The 27,227-nt window shown below is 39.4% G+C and overlaps 1 protein-coding gene across 2 annotated transcripts in view; it reads left to right on the top strand.

Annotated features, from left to right (window-relative positions):
- Nucleotides 1-8,247: 8,247 nt before the first annotated feature.
- vrk2 (VRK serine/threonine kinase 2) overlaps nucleotides 8,248-27,227 on the top strand; it is a 32,281-nt gene continuing 13,301 nt past the window's right edge. For both annotated transcript variants that reach the window (XM_030747883.1, XM_030747882.1), the window contains exons 1-9: nucleotides 8,248-8,437; nucleotides 9,030-9,164; nucleotides 10,452-10,507; nucleotides 12,508-12,577; nucleotides 13,329-13,416; nucleotides 15,322-15,430; nucleotides 15,531-15,623; nucleotides 16,582-16,714; nucleotides 26,041-26,161. In XM_030747883.1, coding sequence (XP_030603743.1) covers nucleotides 9,035-9,164; nucleotides 10,452-10,507; nucleotides 12,508-12,577; nucleotides 13,329-13,416; nucleotides 15,322-15,430; nucleotides 15,531-15,623; nucleotides 16,582-16,714; nucleotides 26,041-26,161 — 800 coding nt within the window. In that variant the 5' untranslated portion in view covers nucleotides 8,248-8,437; nucleotides 9,030-9,034. The remainder of the gene's footprint in view (nucleotides 8,438-9,029; nucleotides 9,165-10,451; nucleotides 10,508-12,507; nucleotides 12,578-13,328; nucleotides 13,417-15,321; nucleotides 15,431-15,530; nucleotides 15,624-16,581; nucleotides 16,715-26,040; nucleotides 26,162-27,227) is intronic.

The following is a 27,227-nucleotide window of genomic DNA, read 5'->3' as shown; positions in this document are numbered from 1 at the left end:
TTGACATGCTGCAAATTTGTTGCTGCTGATATTTGGAGGTCATTTGAGAACTCCTTGTTCAAGAAACCAGTTTGAGATGACTGGAGCTTTATGACACGGTGCATTGTCCTGCTGGAACACTGTGGGTACACTATGGTCATAAAGGTCAGCAACAATACTCAGTTAGGCATTTAAACAATACTCAACTGGTACTAATGGGCCAAAAAACTATTCCTCACACCATTCACATTACCAGGCCAATCCGTTAATACAAGCCAGGATGGATCTGCAGTATGGATCTGAGCTTTCATATTGTTTAAGCCCATTTCTGACTCCAACATCCTAATGTTCCAACAGACATTGAGACTCATCAGACCAGGCAACGTTTTTCTAGTCTACTACTGTCCAATTTTGGTAAGCCCTTACAAATTGTATCCTCAGTTTCCTGTTTTTAGCTGACAGGAGTGACACCAGGTGTGGTCTTCAGCCACTCTATCTGATTGAAGGTTTGACATGTTATGCATTCAGAGATGCTCTTCGTGTGCCTTGGTTGTAATGATATATATTTTAGTGAGTTACTGGTGGCTCCCTATCAGCTCGAAGAAGTCTGGCCATTCTCCTCTGACCTCTGGCATCAGCAAGGCATTTTCATCCAGATAATTGCTGCTTACAAGATATTTTCTTTTTCAGACCATTCACTGTAAACCCTAGAGAGGGTTGTTTGGAAAATCCCAGTAGATCAGCAGTTTCCAAAATAGACTGGCACCAACAACCATATCACATTCAAGGTCACTTAAATGATCTTTCTTTCCCATTTTGATGCTCACTTTAAATTCAAAAGGTTATCTTGACCATGTCTGCATGCTGAAATGCACTGAGTTGCCGCCGTGTGATCAGCTGATTAGATATTTGCATAGTTTTGTTTTTGTTTTCTCAGTGCTGTCATTGTTGCATTGATGAGCTTGTCGTTTTATGCTGGATTCCTATTGTTTGGCTTTTTAAACACGGACTGAAGTAGCAGTCACAGAGGTCTGCCTTTTAGAGCCACAGCCAATGATATTGCTATGATTCCTTCGTGGTTAACTGGTTGATTTTGGTATTTTTTAACTTGTCCTAGGCCTCCATTTCCAAAAATGTTGGTATGCATTTCAAAAAGGGGAATACATCAAAATTGCTCCAACATTCCTTCCTACACAAAGGCCTTATGGGCATTAATTGGCGTTATCTGTATCACCAGTCTCTAAGGTCAGCATAGGTCTGACATTCAAGCTAGTCTAACTTAACTACATCTGATATGAAGAATATGATTTTACTGCATAACTGATTAATACTAGTTGTTAACAGCAGGTCTTTAAAGTGAATTGACTACAATGCAACATTCTTATTTATCTGTACATATTACGTCTACAACTGCATACAAAAATGGATAATAATTAAGTATCAATATACGGATATTTTCTAAGCATTACTTTAGAAAGTATCAGTATGTGGTATGTTCAGCCCAATCAGTGCTCAAATTCTTGCATTTCAAATGTTCTGTTGTACATTCTAACCACTGCTTTTGTTTAGTTTTATCTGAATAGCGCACACCAGGGAGAAAACCCATAAGTGCTTAAGCAGCTGAATTCATAGGGAAGAAGCTGCTGAGTGGACGCAGATTAGCGCAAATGAACTGTTATTGCATCACAACACAAATCCAGACGTGCGTCTTCGTTTCACTGGGCGCAGTCTCTTCAGTGCACTTCAATGTTTGCACTAAAGAAAGCAAATTACAGTTTAAACAGCTACATGTCTCCAATTTCCACTTGCTGGGCCACATCAAGAAATGTAAGAACTAAATGATGTTTGGTTTGGAGTTTTACATTTCAATTTAGCCTCAGGCCTGGAAGCCATTAAGGCCTAATCTGAATCCTGGTCAGTGCTTGCTCCCTGGAGCAGAAAGTATGGCTTTATTAGCATCAAATCATACACAGCACTGACAATGCGCGCACACATGTGCAAACACGCACAAACACACAGCCCACGCCCAATAACAGCGATACAGCATCTCATTACTGGCCATTAGATTTGTATTACTTTCATTTGAACCGGCAATACATCTCATATTCATAAAGGGAACAAAGTCACAACATGAAATAGTGACACAGCTGCATGATGGGAGCTGAGAATCAAGGCCAGAAACAAATGACTCATAAAATGAAACACTTCAAAAATGTCGTTTATGATCCAGGGACAGGCTATCCGTAATTACTGACAAAATGTAACACCCACTAATGTCCTGACAGGTATGAGTACTGTAGGTAATTAAGCACATAAACATACATCAGTGAATTCAGATTTCGATTGTAGCCAAAATGTAAATTTATGTGTGTATTGAGTGACTGAGAGAGGGGGAACTGAAAAGAGGGCAAAGAGAGTCAAACCTCCTCCAGTTCTCTGGCACTGCGTCCATACTGAGTATCTCTTACTGATGGACACAGCACATTAACTGGCTCATTATCAGCCTCCCACCATATGGACTCAGGCCGGGGTGGGTCAGAGCCGCGGCCGCCCCGATCCGCGCTCCCCTTCCTAATTAGGACAATTATGCCATCTCCATCACGAGGGCCAGTTACACAAAATGGTGTCGCGCCCTCGCCGAGATTGATGTCACTGAGTCCAGACTATGAGAGGCGGCGAGAGGAAACCGCAGTGTCGTTCGACGGGTGCCACTGAGCCCACTGAACAATTACCCTGGGTGAGGGGTTGCAGAGTCTAAGGCAGGAAAGAGAGCGGAGAGTGCAAGAGAGGTAGTGGGCAAGTGAAAAGAGAGAAGCCAACAGAGAGGAAATGGCAGAGAGATGGAGGAGGGTGAGGGTTAAAACCTGGGCCACATTGAGAGGTTACAGTATCAATTAAGTTAACACTGGTGACTTCCGGATCGATTGGGTGTGAGGCTGTATACCAGTATCTTACTGGAGAGGGACAAAGACTTTATTCGTTCAGTCATTTAACCTCTGCTCATCCCACTCAAGTTAACAGTCTCTTTCATGAGAGGACTTCTTAAAGGAATAGCTCCACAGTTTTGGAAAAAACTTCTTCTCGTGACTTAGAATTTCATGCTGCCGTGCAGATTGATAATATACAGGTTTTAAATCATTTGACAGGTGGGGACTTAGTTCCAGGGCAGCAGTGCAGCAGGGAAATGACTCACCTTATCTGTTGGCCTGTGCTATGGCTTTTATTGGACTTGTTTGAGCTGGCAGGAAGAGATGACATTTGGTGACCTTTCAACTTGCTTACTCAAACTGATTTTTATAATTATAGTCATTATCTTTATGTGTTAAACCTAACTTTAGCCACTAAGTCACCAGTGATCTGTAGACAGAAAAAGAAGTGCTCAGAAAGACGATGAACAAGAAACAAGACACAATATTTTACAAAGGAGGACCAAGGTTTTAATGAGTCCCTATTATGGTTCTTCTTATTATTATCTTCTTCTTATCCTTCTAACTCCTTGGAATCTGTAGCTGGAGTTGTTCTATAGCATCACTGGGGTCCATGTTAAGTTTTCACAGATTGGAAAAATGAGAAGCAGGATTAAACAGGAAACAAATGGGACATAGGTTCAGATGCGTCCTTAAGGATAAGCTGCATGACCGTGTTCAAAAAAGAGAAAAAAATCTACTAATACTAAACTGATGAAGGACTACGGGCATGCAATTAAATGCACTCCTTAGTCTTAGCTTTGATATAAGCTCAGTAATAGCAGGTATTCACTTACATCATGAGCTCTGTAGTGCAACAATTAGACTATATTCATTATAAGTGTTGTTCCACTGATCTTCACACAAACAGCGCACATGACTTAGAGCTGATCTCCAATCCAAAGCGGACCCAGTTTCTCCCCCTTTTTCCTACGACTACCTGATGTTCAACCAGTGATGTTTTATTTTCTTCCTTTCATAGCAGAATCCTTGAGACTTAAATTAGGCCCTAAGGGTGCCGGTAGATCGATAGGCTCACTGCAGGTGCACGCCGACAGGAACAACAAGAGTAGGCATTTTGCCTCTCCTTTCATTGGAATAAAACACGCTTGATTGAGAGCGATGAGTGGAGAGAAATGTGTGAGTTTGTGTCCACCACAACCATCACCCTCGGTTTCCAGCGTTTTGTTCCTGCAGCCTGTGTTCATTAACCAGCCGTGGTATTGACCGTGTTGTACAGCAAAACGGAGATCAAGCTCGGTTACAACAGGGACGCTTGAATTCCCGAAAACAAACTGTTATTGATTTGTGTAAGTAAGTTGAATAAGCAGTATACAACAGGCTGGTTTGAAGGCCCAATCCCATGTCAGAATCCGGCACCACCTCTTCTTCCATTTTACTGCATGTTGTTGCTCACACCGGCTGCCCTTATTGACTGTTTGGAGTATTTATGCATAAGTGGAGTCCACTTTAAGTGTAAGTGTGCTAGGCTGTGTGTGTGAAGCTGGAATTTATAGATGACACTGTGAGCACTGGTCCCACCACATTTTTACAAGGCTGATACACAGGAGGCTCTTTTTAAACTCGAGTTGCCTATAAGATCAATATCAACACAACACAACACAACATAAGGAACACTTAGAAATGTATTCTTGGCAGGAAGGAAAGTCCTCCTCAATAGTAATTTTTTTACAACATTATATACTAAGACCTTGACTCATTACTTTATTATATGGGGTTCATCTGCTTGGTAAAGCAGGGTAACCTACAGCTATTCACTCTTTGATTACACAAATGAATACATGGCATGTTTTACATTCTCTTTTAATATAGCAGACTTACATCCTATGCCAAGGGAAGGACATCATCACATGTGAATAGTATTAGTTTTATTCAGAGAAAAAAATGACACTGATCAATAGAAGTGCATTCACTGCAGCTTCATTGCATGTTAGCTAATATTAAAATTGGCTCAAGGGAGTGTTTTTTTGTTAATGAAATAATTATTCATATTTATTTGATATTGAAATTAATTTCACACTAATAGGTTGAATGAACCTCTTTTCAGAGCAACCTTTATGCTTTAGTAAATTTTCCAGAAGAGAATCTCACGCAAGTCTTGATTCACATGATGCCTGAATAACCTGACTGAATGAGAGGATCATTAAATATACACTGCTTAACAAATTTGTTAGACCACCTGCCATAAAAACAAGAAAATGCATATATTTTAGAAATCTATCAAACAATTTCTGAAAACAAAAAATGATATTGTTATGTATTAGGCAAACAACAAACTGAATTCTTGTTTTTATGCCTAGATTTGAACTGGCACACTGGACTTCTCTGAGAAGAACAAAATGAATCGAGCATAACATTCAACCACTAAAACCAAATTTTCTCTTCACTGGGGAAGAGAGGGAGAGAGGTGGAAAGGTGAACATGTAGGGAGTAGAGACAGTGAAGGTAGATGACTTTACCAATACCTGGGGTTGAAGGTGACAGAAAGCATACAAGCAGGGTGGAGTGGGTGGAAGATGAGGGTCAGGGGTGCTTTGTGACACCAGGATAGCAGCAAGAGTTGGTAGTGACACCTGCTATGATGTATGGTTTGGAGATGGTTGCACTGACCTGAAGAAAAGAGGCCAAGCTAGAGGTGGAAGTGGCAGAGCTGAGGATGTGAAGACTTTCATTCGGTGTGAACAGGGTGGACAAGATTAGAAATGAGTACATCAGAGGGACATTTCACGTTTGGTTTGGTGACAAAGTTAAAGAGGTAAGGCTGAGATGATTTGGACATGCACAGAGGAGGGACAGTGGATATATTGGACAAAGGATGTTGAAGATGGAGCTGCCAGGCAGGAGGCAAAGAGGAAGACCACAGAGAAGATTTGGATGTAGTGAAGGAGACATGCAGAGGGTTGGTGTGACAGAAGACAGGGTGAGATGGAGGCAGATGATCTGCTGTGGTGAGCAGCTGAAAGAAGAAGACTATTTTGCTTTTTTTTTGTAAAACAGTACATTTGAAATAACAATGTTTATATTTTAGCATCAAAAATATGCCAATGAAAGAGTTTATGCATTACTGGTGGATTAACTGTTATAGAAACATAAAAAATGATTTTTCTCATTACCAATACTCTTAATTTAGGGCAGCTATGGCATCAATCTTACACTGAGTGGTGGTCTAATAAATTTGTTATGTGCTCTACAAAAAACAATGGTGGTGAGAACTGCTGTGGCAATTTTAATACAGTGGTTTTACACGGTCATTGAGAAGCAAAGGCGGGTTATCCTGTGAGCTCCTCGGTTCACAAACACCTGCCTCAAGCTTCCTTTGTACAACTAGGTGTTCTGATCTTGCTAAGCACATACTAGGAATCACATCCTCATCATTTTTCATCATTACACCCAGTGTGAGCTCACCAGCAGGTTTAATCAACCATCTAGCTTGATGTACTATTGAAATATTGGCAATTGTAGAAGACAGCTCCCATATTTCATACACTCATAGACACACACAAACACAGACACGTCATAGCCTCCATGTTGGTTTGTTGGTGACAGAAATTACCATTTTGGGAGCGGGTGGAGCGCTAAGTTGTTAACTACTGTAAGTATAGCAAGCTTGATTACATGGGTGCAGCCATAAACTATAAGGATGTAATGGACAGACACAGATGGCTACTAATTAGAACTGTGTGACAGACTAATCAGATACAACAGCTTCACTCACCAAAACTGAAGCACAAACTCTTGGACAGTCTGTACTACATAGAAAGATGTGTTATTTGAAAGAATACTCCAATAAAAATGCTCTAACTGGCAGAGTCAAGAAGTCCAGTTTAGTGGTGAAACCTAGCAGACACCGATTGGCTGCAAGCCCCTGTGTCAGCACACCTGTCAATCAAAGAGGTCAAATGGGTGAGTTATTTTAAAAAATAAATAAATAAATCACACTAGCACAGCTATTATATTGGAGAAAACTGGCTTTAGAGAAGACATTAATTTGAAATGACCAACTTTGCTGATGTTATTCCTTTTAGCAAAGCAGTCTTATGGCTGTTGACTTGATTTTGGTACCAACCACATGTGACCATTCAAGGAGCTGCACATTGGCTTCATTTCTCAGTCCAGGAGGTTGCCACTCTCATTTTTGAGTAAGCAGTAAAACATTTTCAGTCCTCACAACAACAAGTGAGATTGTCTTTTCTCATTGCATCTGTATCAGGAATAGCTGATTTAGCTATGTCATTCTAGCTGTGAGGCAGTAGTGCTAACCACCAAGCCACCATGTTTCCTGTCTTTTAATCCCTCGTGACAAATTTGACATGGACACGAAATGTGCAAAAACTGATTTTAAAAATTTTCAGTGACACTGAAAACATGGGAAACTGTTAAAAAAATAAATCATTTTAAGTAGCATCTATATTTTTTCATTTAGCTTTAATAATACAATCACTTTTTAAAAAATCTGTAATAACAGTATTTTGGCATCATAATTTCTTACACCTCATATTAATCACTGTATCTTCTTTTATCATCTGCTTCATAGACTGTCTTTGGTGTTTGATCTTAATGATAAAGAATAGCATTTGATTTTATTTATTTGACAGGGACAGTGCTCACTGATCTGCAGGAAATAGCACTACAAATAAGCCATAGTTAACCCACAAGGCTAATTTGCGGCCACTTAAAAAAATTAATCCTAAAATTAAAAATAAATGACAAATCACAGGGCTGTCCCTAAGCAAATACAATGTTGAGCAATCTACCACTGTCCAGTAACTAAACAAAACCTAGCAGCTTAAAGCAGGAATTAATTATAAATATAACAACATATATTCTAAATCTTTCTAAAAAATGGATATATACACAGTACCAGTCAAATTTTTGGGCACACTGGACCCTCAAGCTCTCAGGTCTCTGGTAGCGAACCCTATTGCCTATATATACATATATATATATATATGCAAAATGATAGAGTTTAAGTAAAACAAATATAGTTAAATTATAAATAACAAGTTAGTTTGAAATAGTCCTGGTTTAACTTTTAATTTAATTACTGCAGTAGCTACAAGTACTATATACATTATACAGTTAACAATGTATATATATCGTCAGATTAAATCAAGTACATATACAATTCTGTATACTTCAGTAATACTGCATTTATTCTTATATTTAACATTAATAACTATGGTTATTATTACTTCTACGGTGCCGCCTGATCCCGCCTCCTGCGCCTGTCTATTGGTTGTTGGGATACTTTTGGCACACGCAATTGGCTGTGTGGCGTAGCGGGAGGGATAACTTTCAGGAAGTGAAGCAGACTTGTTTCTGTTTCGACCTCACTGGGAAGCAGTTTGTGGTAGAAACCTTGGAAGAAGACGTATGTAGTTTAAACAGCTTATCGTTGTGTTCATAACAAGAATCCCAAGTGACAGCGTACGGCCTCTCTTCCTTTCGGCGGTCGTTGAAAATTTCAGCTCGTGAGTCATATTAAAGAATCTCTTACTAGCTGAGTTAGCTGCTAGTTTTCGTGTAACGCTGGATGTCTTTGCGGAGGAGCTCTGTCCAGTAACTGATAGCTAACTATTTTTAACGGTCCTGTATTCAGCTGTCATTCCATTTTCTATCGGCATACTTCTGTTATGATTAGCTGTTACTGCTACTGCTAAATAGCAGTTGGTCATACCAGACATTAAAGTTGACCAACACTCTGTGATATGTACACTCAGTGACTTTTTAAAAAGTTAAATGTTACCTCAGATTTTTAAAGCTGACTGTTTCTCCAGTGGAGTTCGTGATGTTGTCTATACTTGTTCAGCATATAACTGTAATGTAATAATGGTACAGGACAGGTTTGTATCAGTCACACCAGCTGTTGTTTCACTTTTGTTTTTTAGTAAATGAGTGTCAGAAGCCTCGGGTGTAATTACATCATTAACTCCCATATATTTTTTCTCAGAGGCATACAGTGTGCTGTTTCATTACAAAATGTGATATCTATTTTCCATCTTGCTTTCATATATGTAAATATTTGCTTAATATTTTCTCACATATTTTTGAAATCATTCTCAGTTTTCATGGCACCGCCAAGAAAAAGTGTGTTACCCAAACCGCTCCCAGACAGCTTCATACTGACAGACACTGAGAAGAAGAAATGGAGGCTAGGCAAAATCATCGGACAAGGTGGTTTTGGACTGATCTATCTTGGTAATGAGCACAATGTGTCTGATAACCTACACACACAAATACACATGCACACACACTGCAGTTGTGTCAGTTTGCATGGGTGTCTGCCTGCGGGAGAGCCTATGGAGAGGGGTTTTCAACCAAAGCAAATGTGCTCCTGTGCAGTACCGCAGAAACCCAACAGCACATAGCTGTAGGTCGAATGCTGATCAGCTGACATGTGGTCCCGAACACGGAGGGGAGTGACATGCTTTTCATGTTCCATTCCTGGGAGCATCTCCTGTCTCCAGCCACTATTTTCTCTAGTGAGAGTGAAGTGTAATCTGGTAGCATACTATTGTGTTAACAGCTGGGAGGGGGCTCTGTGCTGCATTCAAAAACAGTAAAGACAGATGGAGGATGAAGAGGAAAAAAAAGAACAGAGATGGTCCAAAATATCTTGTTGCAAAGAGAGGAGCTGCTTGTTTACAGTTTGGAAGTTTTTCCACTTTTCAAAAGTAAGAGTTGTTTTGCTTCATTTCTTGTTGCTGCTTCTGTCCTGGACATTGACTGCAGGTGGGGCTCGGGCAGCTCCTCCACACGCAGCCACAGAAAGTTACTCAAAGTTAACACGTGTTTTTCCTGCCCACACCATAATTTCTGCCATAAATTTTGGAATAATGAGTCCAAGTGGAGTTTGTTCTTTGCAGCTTCACAGTACAGCAAGTCTTCTGTTGACTTTGCTTTAAAAAAACTTTGGCAACAAACAGCAGCATTTAGTACTGATTCTAATATTTATTGTGTATTGTTTTGTTTGTTGTGTATTATGTTGTTTCTTCGTGAAATTAAATTGTTTATATAATTTCTAGATTTTCAACAGAATGACTGATTGTAAACCAATATGATGGCTAGTTTATGTAGAAAATAATGTTATTTAAAATAATACCCGGATATACCACAAAACTGACAGAATCATAAAAAAATACAATGGCACAAATGTTTTTTCATACCACCCATCACTGGTTCTCTAGGCTGTGATTTGAGTGCATGGTCACCATTTACAGTCTGACTGGTCCAAAAAAGTTGCTGCTTGTTATGTACTGTCACACTTTTCTGCCCCTCCATTCTATATAGGCCTTAGATCTCTAAACAGTCAGTAACTCTCTACAAAAGCATTAATGCTCAGGACAGTATTATATACATTTCCTTCTGGTCTTGGATATATTTTAAAGATCCAGATGGCCTGCTCTCATCCAAGAATTAGACTTAAGATACTTTGCAGCCTGCATGGTGTCTCATCTTTACCCTCTCTCTCCTGTCATGTTTAAGCCTCCCAGGACATAGAGAGACCTGTTGCAGCAGACACTAACTTTGTCATCAAAGTGGTGAGTACACTGCACAGCTGACCTGCCCACCTTCAGGGACATGTAACACTGTGGAATCTGAATGTCTTATGTGCTCTGCTGCTGGACGCAGAAAGCAGGTGTTACCATGTTATGGATATTTCATGAGTACAGCAAATTGTTGTTTCCTCTTTCTTTCTTTTTTTTTTTTTTTTTCATTTTCAACTTCACCAAATGAAAGCATGTGGACCAAAATAACATTAGACTAAAGAAAAAAGTGGAACCTAAATCAGTGTGATGGTTCCTCCAACTTTGCACAATAAGTTATGTTTTGCATCTCCTTGGCTGACACAGATGTATTGCACATGTACTTCTTGCTGGGTTGTATTTCCCACTTCTGCTTACCATTAACGCATGGCTCAGTCAATATAAAATGAACTGAATCTGAGAAAAGTTCCCACTTGACTTCCTCACACCTACTGACGTTTTCTTTTTTCTGAACTTGAAGCCATACTAAAGTCTACCTTCATTCTATGAAAAATTTCCAAATTATAGCCCACCAAATACACAGGGCTTTTTGGTCCCTCATAACATATTAAGTACAGGAATCATCATGGGATGTTCTGTTAAAAACATCAGTTTAATACCAAGTCAGGTCTTTGCAGTCTAACATCACAGTCTTTTTTTTTTCTTTGAACACTTTGAATTGTGCAATATCCCAAAAATGAATTTGGCTTTAGTTTGGAGTGGGTATTAGATTAAATTGATTTGTCCTACAAATTTAATGTGACTATCTCCTGTTCTAGCCTTGTATATGTAAACCCGTCTATCCATAATAGCAAAGCTTGGATAGACTGCTTTGCTGAGAAGTTGTCATTCCCTGACATGTGCCTTTTTGTGCAAGTGACTGGGCTATAGTGAAGGGAACAAAACTCTCCTGACAGCATCTCTATCAGTTTATCCCAGTAATGAAGACACTAAAATAATACACACACCACAAGCCACAGCTCTTTGTCTATTTGCAAGCAGAAATGCTTTTGACTTGAATTAGTGTCCCCAAGATGCTTTGAAACCTTGAGACAGGAATCGGAGGCCAAATTAATGCCTTTTTGTCTACGCGCCATACAGAAAAAAAAATACACAGTACATTCAACTGAATCCCAACCAACATCAGAGCTTAAATATTGACACATTTTGGTTTTATAAGGGCTTATGTGCTGGATTGTGTCTTGGCTGGGAGCAATAACTTTCTGGAATCTCTGCTGGTTGCAAACTCACAATGATACCAACAGTTTAGAAAGTCTGTGTTTCCTGTTAGGAAACAGTCTATCACAAGTTTGAACATGACTTGTTTCTGAAATATGTTATGAATAAAGCTGAGTTGAGTAAAAAGCATTTAGAGCTGCACAGTTCTGTTCAGACAGGCTTGTATTGTATGTAAATTACCAAGAGATAAAGCTAGAAGACATTCATGGAGGGCAGTACTCAGGTGAAGAGACTAAATGACTCATTAGACAGTATAATAAACAGTAAAGGATATTAAACTGTTGCTTGCATGTTTAATCATTACATTTTTAATTACAGATCTAACTGGTTGTAAACTGGTTTAAATTTCAGGGAATTGTGTTTCTGCCCTCATAGATACACGTGCATTTTGGCAGCTATGTTGAAACATTGTTCCAGTGCTACAAATGTACCTACATGTATATATCCCTGAGTGATTCAGTGTAACTTTTACACTCCTGATGAGTGTGGAATAATGAAGACAGTGAGGGTGGATACAGTATGTTTTCCTTTCATTTTCCCATTAAGTAGAATTTCCCCTTATTTTGATGTGATGTGTCATCCAGGTATTTTACTGATTTCTCCTGATATATAAGGACAGAAGAACCAGGAAACAAAGTTTTGGAACAGATTATACAGACACTTTTACTTAAGTGACATGATGAGACACTAATCTTTGTCACAATTTTACCTTGTTGAATTAGACACAGACAGTGTAAAAGCTGCACTGTGCTAATATTGTGTGCTTGTACATGCAGGAGTACCAGGACAACGGCCCCCTGTTCTCGGAACTCAAGTTCTACCAGAGGGCAGCCAAACCAGAGAGCAGTGAGTAGCACCGCCAGTCCAGCGTCCCGGCAGCTCGCTGGAGCACGAGAGCGTTTGACTGATGAAGTGGCTGCAGACTCAGAGGCTTTGCTGAGTGCTGCACAGTAATTAATAATAAGCCAACGCAAACATGCACCTCAGTGGCAGTTGGGCCCCACTCTCTGTGCTTGTCTGAGCTTTCCAATGCCTTCGTTTGGAGAGGAAGCTACTCACACGTAATGATGCCCGGGCCTCCGCTGAGCCCCTGACCACCTGCCAGCCTGGTTGAGAGCCAGTCAGGCCAGCCGCCATCAAGCCCTGAGCCAGGCCCACTGCTTTGTCTGGGGCCTCTGTGTGTATATATTTGTAGTCCCAGTGAGATTGATATTTGTATGCACACAATCTTACACTTACAAGGACAAATCTTTTTTTTTTTCCTTTTGGCAAAATATTTGCTTACTTTTCAGAGAACTCAATTTTGTTGTTGTTTTGTTTTGTTTTTTTGTTCTGTTCATACGTGTGTGTGTGTGTGTGTGTGTGTGTGTGTGTGTGTGTGTGTGTGTGTGTGTGTGTGTGTGTGTGTGTGTGTGTGTTTTTGGGGGTAGAAAATCATTACAAAATTGTTGGGAGAAGTAACTTAAAAACTATTTCTAGCTACCAATCATTCTCTTCACATTCATGGTGTTTTTTCTGACACAAACACCATGTTAGCACCTTAGGAAAAGTGCGAAGACACGTACCTGCGATTATTCTTCTCCTGATCTTGTTCCAGTGCAACAATGGAAGAGAAGCAAGAAGCTGGATTTCCTGGGCATCCCGACGTACTGGGGCTCAGGAATTGCTGAATATAATAACCTCAGGTATTGATGCAGCCAACACTTGATAAACAATGTGGTATTTGTTGGTTACTGTACAACAAATTAATGCTTTATAATAACATTCTTGTAATGACTATTAATAAGTAATAAGTTGTTTGTATGTGTTGTTTATTAACATTCCACTAACTTACCTATAATGCATTTACCTACTAAGCCTTTACTCTGTTTTTCAACTTTTTTAAGATTAATTCATAGGTTATGATTTAACTGCTTTTCTTTGCAGTGACCAAATTTTAACAGGGACAAAAGAACAAGAACAGTGCCTTATTTAGGTTAATAAATGTATTATATTGTATAGGATAGCATATCATTTGAATTTTTAAACGCATAACCTTAAAGCAGGAAGCATAAGCAGTGCCTTTCTAATGTTAATATAATGTCATCTTTACACGAGCCACTAACTACACTTTTTCTCCCCACCTTTACATGCATCTGTTCATGATGTGTGCACTGTTTTACTGAAGTTAATTACAGACATATACTGACATTTATATAGTATTGTTACATTCCCATAAAAACTCCAGGGGATGTGGGAAAGTAACAAAAAGGAGACATGGAGGCAAAACTGTTAAAGTAAAAGTTTTTTTTATTAATGGTTGCACTGAATGAGGCAGACAGGCTGCTATTACCTTCAAAAGGAAGAAAATCAAACAAAAAACAGAAATGAGTCATCAAGCCAACAGAGTAAGTTAAAAGACCTCGATCACCAAAACACCCTCCTCTCCACAGAGCAGGAGTAAGCACACAGCTCACAAGCTCCATCACAAAGGCTCTCTGTCCCTGGAGCTCCTCTCTGACCTTAACTACACTGGCTTAATTGCTGAGTTGAGTCAGCTGTACAAAAGGGGTGGTACCTAAGGCTGGAGAAAGATAAAAAGCCACACCCACTAGGTCAAAAATCATAGCAGGCCCTGGAAGGGCCATAACAAGTATTTTTTAATACATGTTAATAACTTGTGTAAAAAGATTAAATACTTCTTGACTTAATGCTTATTACAAGAACTGTAATATATAAAACATAACTGAAAAAAAAAATGCGTTCTCACTGCATTAGGCTGTATTTTAGCCTAAATCTAACCAGAAGCTGCATCAAAACACAGATGGAGCATGTTGTTCTGACTGGAGCATTTGATTTCTTTTGAACATTTAGCTCCATGAAGTCGGCTCTAAAGTTGACACTTTGGGCAGAACTTAAAAATGAAAGGCTGTGTTCAGGGGAAAATATTTGGAACGTAAAGGAAAGGACCTCCTGGGCTTTTGAAACAAGGCCAAGCTGCCTTTTGTTCGTGTTCTGTACTTGAGCAAAAGTGGACATCAGTATTTATTTGTGTTGTCGTATATCAAGTACATTCTGTGCCCTGGTGTGAAATACATTACCAAAGTAAAAAAACAAAATAAAAAACCCAGCAGATAAACTGATTTTAAAAAGGAGGAGGTTGCTTGTGCTCTCCTAAGAGCCCATTTATCTACTTTAAACTCTGATTTCAAGGTAGTTGCCTTCCAGCCATAGGACAAGGACAAGACCTAACTTTCAAGGCTTGTTCTTTTGTGTGCTTATTTTGACCACAAGTAAGAATTCAAAGTAAGAATCTGTTATCTGTTGACTCATTTAGCTTTAGATCTGCTATGAACTATCTAGCCTTAGAATTTGTTCCTGTTGTTTTCTCTGATTCTTTTGTTAAATTCTAATTAGAACTATATATTAACAATGTTGGCTATATTAGGACTCTGATTTGTGAATCTTGTGATACCATTTATTGCAGTGTTTTTAACACTTACTTTGGTTTATTATGTTTTTGTCATCCTCTTAGGCCAAAGTACAGTCTCAGTATGAGATGTTAGTCAGGTGCTGGACCAATGATTCTGAGCTTTTCCTCTGTCACTCAGGTATCGTTTCATGGCCATGGACCGACTGGGCAGTGACCTTCAGAAAGTTTGTGAATGCAACAACGGCCGACTGAAGAAGACTACTGTTCTCCAGCTCGGAAAGAGACTGGTGAGATAATCATCATGTCTTTATCTATTAACTGATAGTTGTATAAAAACAGTTTGTCCTTCTACTGCACTAATGACGTGTTTCTTTGCTCCTGTTCCAGGTGGATATACTGGAGTATATACATAAGAATGAGTATGTCCATGCAGACATTAAAGCTGCCAACCTCATGCTGGGTTACAGAGACCCTGAACAGGTTAGTTCACTGCTGATCTCTGGTACAGTTGTAAGGAAGGAGGAAAAATAAATAAATAAAAACCTTTATGATTTTCTTTAAGCTGCATTGTTCATAAATAAGATCCCCCAAAAAACATCTGGTTTTCATTAAAGTTATAAAAGAAGATATAGATAATTCGAATAAACAGTGAGGAAAACAACGAGGAAAATGGCCCAATATTACATATCTGTGAGAAGGAAAACGTCTGCAGCCGCTGGGATTAGCAGTTAATGTAAAGGTCAAATTAGTATCAGGTGTTTTCAATTAATGTATGACAATTTTGCCAGGGAACCCTGTTTTATTTAAAGAACAGGGATCTATAGAGTCCCTGTTCTACCTTCACCTCCATTTGTATGCGTTCAGACAGACTAAGAACAAATGGAGGAAACTGAAGACCATTGTTACCCTTCCCTGGAATGGTAAACTAATAAAGTTCCAGCATAATAATCTGGGAAGTCACTAAGGAACCCAGGGTAACCTCTAAGGGCACCATCAGGAGCTTATAAAACAAGGTAAATGCTATGCATGGCAGGACTGCAAAGAGAAAGCACTGCGGGCTGCTAAATTGCAGCCCGCTCCAAGGTGGGTAGTTACCGTAGTAATAACTGTTTAGTCGTTATTACTGCCTAGTAGGGGATAACACCAGATACTGAAAGTAGATATGTAATAATGGATCTCTTTCTTCTGTATGTCAAGTTCAGTATTTTCATTTAATTTGTTTAATTGGCTTCTCTTTTTCTGCTTTTAGTAATTGTTTCAAAATTAAGTGACACTTTAGATTATATTTAGAATGTTTTCTACTTCTGCATAAATTATTCACAATTCTTTTCCCGCAACTCGAGGCATCCTTCTACCTCACTTTTACTCTAATGCAAATAAATCATGAGCAAGTTTGTGTCTTTAAGATGGCAAAACTCTTTTTTTTCTGTCTACCTAGGTCTACCTTGCAGACTATGGGCTGTCCTACAGATACTGCCCTGATGGAGTCCACAAAGAATACAAGGAAAACCCCAAGAAGGGCCATAATGGAACCATTGAATACACCAGCATTGATGCCCACAAAGGAGTCAGTAAGTGTTTCATTTTTTAAGTACTTAAACATAATAGAAAAAAATTATCCGCATATTTATTGTTGGTTTACTTGTCTAGTAAGTTACATACAATGGAATATATGACCCACAAAACAGTCTGTTTGCAGCTAAATTAAATAAACTTTAACTATACGTTTGCATAGTCCATTTGCCTCCATACAAAAGGCCCACATCCTCAGATCACACTTTCTTGACATGAGGTGGGTCAGCAGACAAGCCATATTGAACTATGGTAGAAGTATTTCAAGTGTCAAGACAAACAATTGTGCTGTTCTTCCAAGAGACCAGTATTTGTAGCCGCCAGCATTTCTCACAGTTATGAATATAGCAAGCTGAAACTGCACTCAAATACTGTTAAATATGTTGCTGTTAATGTAAAACAATTCAGATAAAACAAGGAAGAACCAGATCATCTTTACATTGGTCAGTAACTTTTATGGAGTACTCCATTCACAGGAAAGGGGCTCATTCTGTCGCTTGTTAAGTGCTCAGTTCAATTAACAGTCAGCAGTCCTGTGCAAATTGAATTCTCAGCCATTTTCCACACATCTTTGCTTCATGATCTTCAACTTAAGTCCAGATTCTAATTATTACTGGCCTACTTAAATGGAAATTGAACAAATACGATATCACGAAGTACTTAAATTGCTATAAGAAGACATCCAAGTGCTTATCACAGGGGCAATAATTGTGTCAGTCTTAACTAAAGTGGTCCACACTTGAATGCATCCCACCTACAGCAAAGTTTCTGAAGCTTATGATGAAACAATCTTCATTATTTTTCCAGTTTCCGTGTAATGTCCTGTAATGCTCCACCAGCACACTGGGGAGCTGTTTCTACAGCAGGGCTGAAGCCCTGAGAAGATTAAGCAAATTAGTCCACTGATGCATCAAAAGTCTGATGCTCTCAAATTCCTATTGTATCTCATTCTCTGCAAACAGGGACAACAAATCCTGGACTTGTCTATCAGCTGGCTGCTTTATCCTGGTTATTGCTGCACACAAACTACAAACAAAAGAAATGCTGTAATGTCTCTAAAAATGCAGTCTTTGTAGCAATAAATCTGAAAAGGGACTTCTTAGAGGATAAAACTGTCCTACCTGAACACCATTTAGTCCCTGGTTTCTGTGGTGAAAACATAGCTAAACATGATACGAGTTGCATGGTTGAGCTTTTGTTTGAGCTACAGTATGCGATAATGATATACAGGTATTGTTTTCAAACAGTACTCTCATGTCATGTTCAAGTTGAATGAATTATTAGCAGGAGATAAGAAAAAGTATTATTTCCTACAGCTATAACTATATTCTTGTTAAATTCAACTTTTCAAGCAAAAAGAAAATAATTTTCACTGGGTGAGTGAAAATAAATTCATAAACTGATGATAACAGTTTCTTATATTGGGAATTCATTTATTCAACATTTATGCTGCATATTAGTTTAACTGTCATCTTACCTGCAAAATAAATCTGCACTGGGAATTCCTTTCAAACTGGAATGAACAACAAACAGAACACATGCACTATATTGCCACAAGTATTTGCACATCTGCCATCATATGCATATAAACTTGAGCGACATCACATTTTTAATCCATAGGTTTTAATATGATGTCCAGCCCACCGTTTGCAGCTATAAGAGCTTCAACTCTTCTGGGAAGGCTTTCCACAAGGTTTAGGAGTGTGTTTATGGGAGGAAGTGTATTTTGTGGTCAGACACTGATGTTGGATGAGAAGGCCTGGCTCACAGTCTCTGCTCTAATTCATCTCAAAGGTGTTCTATCAGGTTGAGGTCAGGACTCTGTGCAGGCCAGTCAAGTTCTTCCACACCAAACTCGCTCATCCATGTCTTTATGGACCTGCTTTGTGCACTGGTGTGCAGTCATGTTGGAACAGGAAGGGTCCATCCCCAAACTGTTCTCACAAAGTTGGGAATATGAAATTGTCTAAAATGTCTTGGTATACTGAAGCATTAAGAGTTCCTTTCAGTGCAAATAACTCTCGAAAAACAACCCCACACCATAAGCCCACCTCCACCAAACTTTACACTTGGCACAATACAGTCAGACGGGTACTACATTGTGCTTGGTGATGTAAGGCTTGGATTCAGCTGCTTGGCCATGGAAACCCATTCCATGAAGCTCTTTACGCACTGTTCTTGAGCTAATCTGAAGGCCACATGAAGTTTGGAGGTCTGTAGTGATTGACTGCAGAGAGTTGGTGACCTCTGCACCTCAGCATCTGCTGACTCCACTCTGTCATTTTACATGGCTTACCACTTTGTGGCCGAGTTGCTGTCATTCATGATCAATTATGCTTTGTTATAATACCGCTAACAGTTGACTGTGGACTATTTAGTAGTGATGAAATTTTATGACTGGACTTGTTGTACAGGTATCATCCTATCATGGTACCATGTTGGAATTCACTGAGCTCCTGAGAGCGACCCATTCTTTCACAAATGTTTGTAGAAGCAGTCTGCATACCTAGGTGCTTGGTTTATACACCTGTGACCATGGAAGTGATTGGAACACATGACTTCAATGATTTGGATGGATGAGTGAATACTTTTGGAAACATAGTGTAGAAATTTAGGTGAATCTACTTAAACTGTTTTTTATTGTTTTCTACCTGCCCAGGGACGACAGATGGAAATTAGCTGATAGCTCAATCTGGCATAAAGATTCTTTTCAATTTATGTGTATTTTGTCCCTGAAAGAAATAACCTTACAAAAATAAAATAAAATAAATGAAATTACTGACATTGTATTTTATTGCCCCTGAAACTGATTAAAAATGAACAGTAAAAGGAAAATCATCTTTGCTTGATGTGATTTTCTGTGTTTGCTGTAACAAACCCATTTAACCAGAAATGTAAAATAAAGAAATTGATTTTGTTTTAAGTGACCACAATTTTTATCACCCCTCAGCCTAAAAAAAGCTGATGAGGTGTTGTTGTCGCCCCGCTGTCCCCCTGTAATTTTTTCTGGGTGTTTCATGCAACTACCAAGTCAGAGACATTAACTTGATTAAGTGTCTCAGATTGCTGATTTTACAATGACAGGTGTTCAAAATTCCCAAGGTGCTTTACAACATCTTTAAACTACTATAAACTCTACTATAAGCTACTATAAGTTCTGTTCTTTCTGATCTTTATCAATACATGTAAAGTAGTCTCCTCTACCATCTGCCTTCCTGAGCTGATATTGGGAACACATTAACTGGCAAATTGCCTACCTGCTCCCTTTCCTCATTGACCATCGATCTGCTTTCTGCAGCTCCTGCTGAATTCCCCAGCACCATCCCTGTTTAACAATTCTCTAATTAGCTAAAGTCATAACCTGCATCGTGTATTCACCCCCCCCCCCCCACCCCACACACACACATTAATTAAGAGCTTTGATGTTTGGTTAGAGCAAGTCACAGATAACCCCTATGAGCTCCACGCCAACCAACTCCACTACCCATCGGTTCAATATTGTGAGTTAGCATGGCTCAGGCTGCCGAATCTCCATGGCAGAGTTTCTATCAGCATGATCAAGCAATGAAAGAGGTTCAGAATGTGTCCTGTCAGCAAAAAATATCACATGAAAAGCAAGTCAACTGTAATTATATTTAGAAAGGGGAAAGGAAGGAGCAGCAGAAATGTGAGCTGTACAGATTGTGATTTGCTTTTTGGGTATTCTACCTAAAGTAAACCAAAAAACCTGCTATAGGTGCTTGTATTGGAGCTATAAATGTGCTGAAAGCCTGACAGAGACAATAATGATCATTTGTTTCAAACACAGTCACTGAGAGAACAGAACTGACCTCCAGTTACAAAAAAAACCATTTGAAAAAAACTTTGTCACTCTGTCCTCAGAGTGAGCGTCAGCGAACGTGCTTGTACAGAGAAGCAAATGCTGAATTAAAATTTACTGGATCTTTATTGTGTCTTTCTTTCTCTTTGGTAAAGGGATTTGTAAAACAGCTAACAGAGAAAATAATTAAACCAATAAAATGTCAAAATAAAGCCCACATTTCTTTCTTTTAGTTGTAGAATAAAAGTATTATCTTGATAATAAGTACTTTCCTTGCTAAGGCTAACCTTAGATAATAACTTTCTTGTGTCTCTTTAATCTTTTTTTTTATAAAGACACAGTTAAACACATTCTTTTTTTGGTACTTAAATGTCCAAATGTATTCAGTGGTTTAAAAAGAAAACCCCCAAAAATTAGCTGCCCACATGTCAGATACAAAGACTATAGAGAAAGATGAATGTAGAGATATACATCACCCATTTGTTTCTGTACTCTGCAATTTGAAGCCTCAGCATTAGCAATTTGGCTTACTGGATTCAGATGTGATTTTATTTAAATGAGACAGTGGAACGTTAAGGTTTCAGCAAATGCTAGCAAGCTTGTTTCTAAGCTGCTTTAATAAACTGTACAGGTTCATTATGCTTATGTTTTTCACAAAAATTGAGAAACCCTACTTCTTGATTAATATTTGGACATGTCAGATAAGTTCATTAAAAATGCTTCAAAAGACACAATAGAGAAAATGTGGTGATGAGGTGGTCATGAGTAGTGGAGGTGAAGCCTAGCAGCTCTGCTATTGCTGACAGCTCCCAGTGTTGGGACACCTGTCAATCCTGGAGGATTGTTTTTGAGGTGTAGTAGTACGTATTGCTGTTTTGAAGGCAGGAACTAGCCACAGATCCCAAAGCCACTTCTTATACCAGGCTGTAAACGTGCTTTTTAATGCTGTGTAGTTGGTCATTTTACACTGGGCTCTAAGGTGCCTCAAACAAGCACTCCAAGAACTGCATTTTTTGTGCACTTCCAAGTTGACCACATTTTTTGGTTCTAGAAGTTGCCACTTGGTCAAACCTGATTTCTCAGAAAATGACTAAATTCTGTGAACACATTGAGTGACTCTTGGAGCCAGGAGCACTAACAAAGACTTTTCTGAGTGCAGCACAAGCTACACAAAAATTCAACATGCTTAACATTCTCAGTGTTATGTTTAATACCTGCTTAGATTGACCGGTTATTGTTAGAGTACATTCCACTGCTTTTGGAGATAAAGTTTAAGAACTTGACCCTTCTGTGCCCTGATGGCAACAATCCCCACAAAGATGTTGACAGGTTACCATGGTGAGCTTTGGTGAACTCAGAATGTGAGTGCCGGGCCTATGAACCTGGAGTTAAATGGTGTAATTACCGCCATTCGGTGGGCGGACAGCAGACAGAAGACTGTCTCTGAGCGACAAGACTGTGAAGCAGAAGGGTTAAGAGTGTGACACTGCAGCACGCTTTAGAAAATCTGAATAACAATAGGAGATAATTAACAACAACACCATCACTTCCTCACCTCCCTGTCTGAAGCATGTAGAGAATGTATGTGTACTACGTGCATGTATGCATGTATTATGTATTTATGTTGTGTCCAAACTTCATTTGAGAGCTGTTTGTGTGACAGTGTGTAACCACAAGCAGATGTGTCTGCACTGTCTTGTGCTGTTGAGGGCAAAATGCTTACAGGAATACAGAGGAGCAGACACACAAAATGTTGTTCTGAACTGTGATAACAGAACACACAAAGGGCAGCAGCGCTTAATGTAGTTGTTGTCTTTTTAATTGTTAATCTATTATAGCACTCTGGAAGTTACAACACTTTTCTCCAGTGTCAGTATCACATGTATTTTTCATCTTTATTCTCTTTCAGCAGGCTCTTAGTATCTATGGAGGGCTGTGTAATTATTTACAACAAATAGGGCGCCTCACTGTAACACTGACTTAATGCATACTTTACACCCACAAGGGCAAACACATCTAACTCCTGTTATCAGAGTTGTTGAGATGAAGTGGAGCACACAAGCGGAGTTTCTTATATGTTGGGTGACACTTTATTTGGTTTTCCCAGCAGCTTTGTGCACACCTGTTTAGTTTAAAAATCAGCCATAAAAGTTAGTCAGGACTAGTTTGACTATGTGAATAAGCATCTAGATCAGTCAAGTCATTAAAGTCATCTTTATACAGGACTTTATAGCCTATGCTGTCTTTGCAAAGGTTATATACAAGTTCTCAAGAACTTGTCAGTTTTTGCATTTCAAACCTCAGTGAAAATGAAGTAAATTAAAAATAAAAAAAATGCTTAAATAGGAAGAAAAAGTTTTTGACTGATGTTATGTTGTTGCACCCTCTTCATCTGCAATGGTTTAATGGTTGAATGTGGGTGAAATAGAATATACATGTGTTTTTAGCCAGTCTCGATAGCCGGGGATCGGTCCCCCAACACCTACCTACGATGCCCCCTGCGGGTGGTGGACCTACAGGAGGGCATACCCATGTCTCCTCTTCGGGGTGCACCTGGCTGGGCACCATGGGCTAACACCTGGCCACCAGACGCCCAGACAAACTGGAGGAGATGGCTGGTGAGAGGGAGGTCTGGGCTTCTCTGCTTAGGCTGCTGCCCCCATGACCTGGCCCCGGATAAGCAGAAGAAGATAGATGGATGGATGTTGTTTTTAGTCTTTAATAATCCATAGACACAGCACATGCTGTTGGGTGTGAGGCATCATCTGACACCTTTTTTCTCAACCTCCTTCCTATACATCCAGTCTTTTACCACTAGTCCTATACTGATCATCTTTACTGATTATTCAGCCATCCTGCTGGGCCCACTTTAATATTCTGTGCTGACCTTGCAGTTTTTGATTCAGACACAACACTGTTTCCTTGAAATGTATTTATTTTTTTGCACACTCTTAACCCTGTTTGTGTGTGCCCATCTGTGCCCATGTTGAAAATGTAACCTTGCAGTGGTACATTTGAATACTTAGATACTGAGAAGAATTTGCGTCTCAAATTACTGCCCTTCCATCCCACATAATGTGGTCTTCTGTGCCAGTGACCATGCTTCCTCTTTAGACCAGAATGTTGGCTGGAGAGGATCAATGCTGGCTGTGGCTCAGGGAGGAGATTTCTCCCCTCTGATGGAGTCAGTCGATAGGTAATTTCTCCCGAGATGTGTAGTGGCTGTTACAGTATTGAGCTGCTAAAACCCTAGGGCTCGACCCCTCTGGATGGACTTGGTCGCTAAATATTGATAGACCTCACACATTAATGTAGACTCATGCAGTCACACACACACAATCACAATAAAACACAAACACAGTCTTGACTATTTCTTAAAGAAGCCTTAGTACATGGGAAGTCACACTGGTATGATCTATATGTTTTTAATACTTCAACTATTCAGTTCTCTAACATCAAATTGTGCTGTTCAAATCCCTGGTTATGGTTTGTGAGAATCTTTTTTGTCTTGACATATTCACAGTGCAGACACAGCTGATTACAGGACTCTTAGGTGTAAGGCATAGATTGAGCACAATAGTTCTTTAAAGTCCACAACTGATCTATTCTAATAGTGCTCTATAGCAGCAATGCCATTCACTATAGATGAGTGGAAACATTTTGAAAAAAACTGCCAGTTTGAAAAAAAAAAAAAGTAGTAGGATTAAATGAGCCTTTTTGTTTTGGGATTTTAAATTCCAGACCTCATCCACCCATATTTTGTCTCTAACCTACAATGCTACTTGAGTACTTGGAGATTATGGTATGTTATGCTCAATTATGTAAAAGAGCTAGTGGGAGCGTTCAGGACTGAAAAAAATGAATTCAGTGCAGAAGTGCCAAAACTGCAGTTTCTCTGACAGCCGTCTGAGGCTGGCTCCAACAGGGAGTCAGTCTCCATAGACTCCCATGTTTAAACGCCCAGATTACCAGCATTATAAAGCATTTTTACAGTAGGGTACCAAAAAATTATTTTGGACTCTGTGGACTTCCTCCTTCATAACAACTGTTCAGAGGTTGAGGTTTTTCACTTGTTTTTCTGACTCGCCCTGGAGTCATCAGGTGTGCCAACAAAGCCGGATGTACCCAGTCATGTTCTGTTAGGCTTCAACTCCACTAATTCAAGTCACTGAATTGGATCAGTCCACCGTGTGTGGTGTTAAGCATTTCTATCTGACAAACAGTATTTCCTAGAGGTTATTTAGCACCGATTGTACAGGTGTCATCTTGTCCAGATGTCACTTCTGGCTTCAAAAAACCAACATCCTGCAGTGAACATGGTAGTGTTGTGCTTAAAAATGTGGAGTCCAAAATCATGATGGGTGATGTCTCGGTGGCCATATACTGATCTGCCTCTCACTTTCCCAGTTGTTTCAGACTGAAGTGATATCAATTAAAGACATTTGTTTTACTTGTCATAGCTCCATCTAGCGATAACAAAGGCTTTCAGACTCTTTCACATATACAGTAATATTCCCAGCACTTGTTAACTCATTCTAGAGAAGGAGTTTCCCTTTTAATTTATGCCATGTTTGCAAAATGCTTTAAATGGCTCAAAATGTCATTTGTACATTCACCACAAGATGAATGCTAAAAAAAGTTTGATAATTGCCTTATTGTAGTCCCACAATTAGTTACATTTTTGATCATTCTGAATGGTCTCTAAAAACATTCATGGTCCGTGCAGGATGAATCATGGGAAATTATCTTTTCTTCTAGTGGCATCTTCAGGTCAAAATTTCATTTTGAAAAAGGCAATGTTTCTGTTAGCAGACTTTAACAGACTAATCCAAAAGCATGGATGGGGTCAGCAGTACACCACAGTTGACTTCTATAACATGTGGTAGTGATTTGAACTCTGATATTTCAGTGTTTTACAACCAAGTCTACAAGAGGGAGAAATCTTTGAGTGTCTGGATCAAGCAAAAGGCCACAGGTATGGTTTCATTTAAAAAAATGCTGAAGAATAAGTTACCAAATAAATCAGCAGGAGTACTCCAGAATGCGGGAAGCTATGCAAGTCCATTTGGAAGCACAAGCTGAACACCCACCACCACTCATGGTGATGGTATCATACAGTATTTAATCTCACCGTTTCAGCTGAATCCAGAGACAGTAACTAAAAACAGGAATCCACTTTATCTACACATTCTCATCTTCATAGGTTTCCATCCTGTTAGGCCAAACAAAATAACCCACTGACAGATGACACAGTTTAATATGTGTATATGTGTGGCAGCCTTTGGGACTGATTCTTCTTTCTCAGCTTTACCCTGAGAATTCAAGTAATACTTGTGTCCAACCTGGACTGTGCTCTTGGAAAAAACTACTTGTTTGAGAATATATCACTGTTTGTGGTTCAAACTCTTGCCTTTTGTACTGCTGCTTTTTCATCATCTTTTTTCCATTGTCTTTGTAGAATTATACTTGCAATATTCAGGATCATTTCACTTTCTTTCTCCATAGCGGCATCTAGACGTAGTGACCTCCAGATTTTGGGTTTCTGTCTCCTTCACTGGTTATGTGGGTCTCTTCCTTGGGACGGTGTTCTCAAAAATCCAACTCGGGTCCAGGAGGCCAAGGAAAGGTAGTTGGTCACTTACACTGTACTTTATTTATTTATTTTTTTTTTCAGCTGAGCCAAAATGTGTATCTGGGTACTTTCTAGGGAGGGATGGGATATTTTGAACAAGCACTATGCAACTTTTTTTCATGGATTAGATTATTTTTATTGCCAGTGTCTGACCAGATTATAGTTTAACATATATGAGATGTTCATGGACTTTGTCAGTTGTCTCTAATTGACTGCTGTACAGGACTTGAGGTGAGTCTTTATAGAAATTCAACAGATATTACATTTATGTTCGCAACCGCAGTCCCTGTTTTCTGCTCCCCACTTCAACCGTGAGCTAAAGGTAGTCCACCAGACACTAATGTAAACAAACAATCAACAGCGTAAAAAGTAAAACCACATCAAAAGACACAATGTTTCATCTGGATTCAGTGCAAGATTATGGACCTTGTTGGTAAAGTCTGTGGAGTTTTCAATGTGATGGGGTGTTTTGCCTACAAGCGGAGATAAGATGGTGGCGAGGTGCTTGGAAATGTAGGTGACAGAGTTTATCATTATTGTTCAGCTGTACATCTGCATCTAAAGGAGAAAGGGCACGCTTTCAAGGAGGCCAATGTTCACGTTTTGGACTGGGAAGACAGATGGTTTGAAAGAGGAGTAAAAGAAACCATGTATTTCCACTGTGAACATCCATCACTGAACAGAGGAGGTGGACTACGTCATCAACTTTTTGATGAGGCGTCATTTTGATGTGTTTCGCCCTTCCGTTAACACGACAACAGAGTGAAAATGATGTGTTTCGGAAATGGGGCCCAGAGTGGAGCGTTTCAGAAACGCACCGGCTTGCGTTCTCATGTAAACGCTTGAAACCGGGGTGATTTGAAAATGGGTGACTCGCACATGCGCACTATGGTTGCGATGGCCACAGTTTTCCACGCATGCGCAAATTGATAAACAGTACTCGTGGATTCACGAGTGCTTCTTATGCTTTTCTTGTGTTTTTACCGTTTTGTAATTCAGCGTTGTGTGCGCCAGCGATCCAACCTCATCATCAGTCCACACAAAACCTCTCACATTGGCC

Source organism: Archocentrus centrarchus, chromosome 15, assembly GCF_007364275.1.
Source record: "Archocentrus centrarchus isolate MPI-CPG fArcCen1 chromosome 15, fArcCen1, whole genome shotgun sequence".
NCBI lineage: Eukaryota > Metazoa > Chordata > Actinopteri > Cichliformes > Cichlidae > Archocentrus > Archocentrus centrarchus.
Note: the sequence above shows the minus strand (reverse complement) of the source record. Positions and strands in the feature narration are given on the sequence as shown.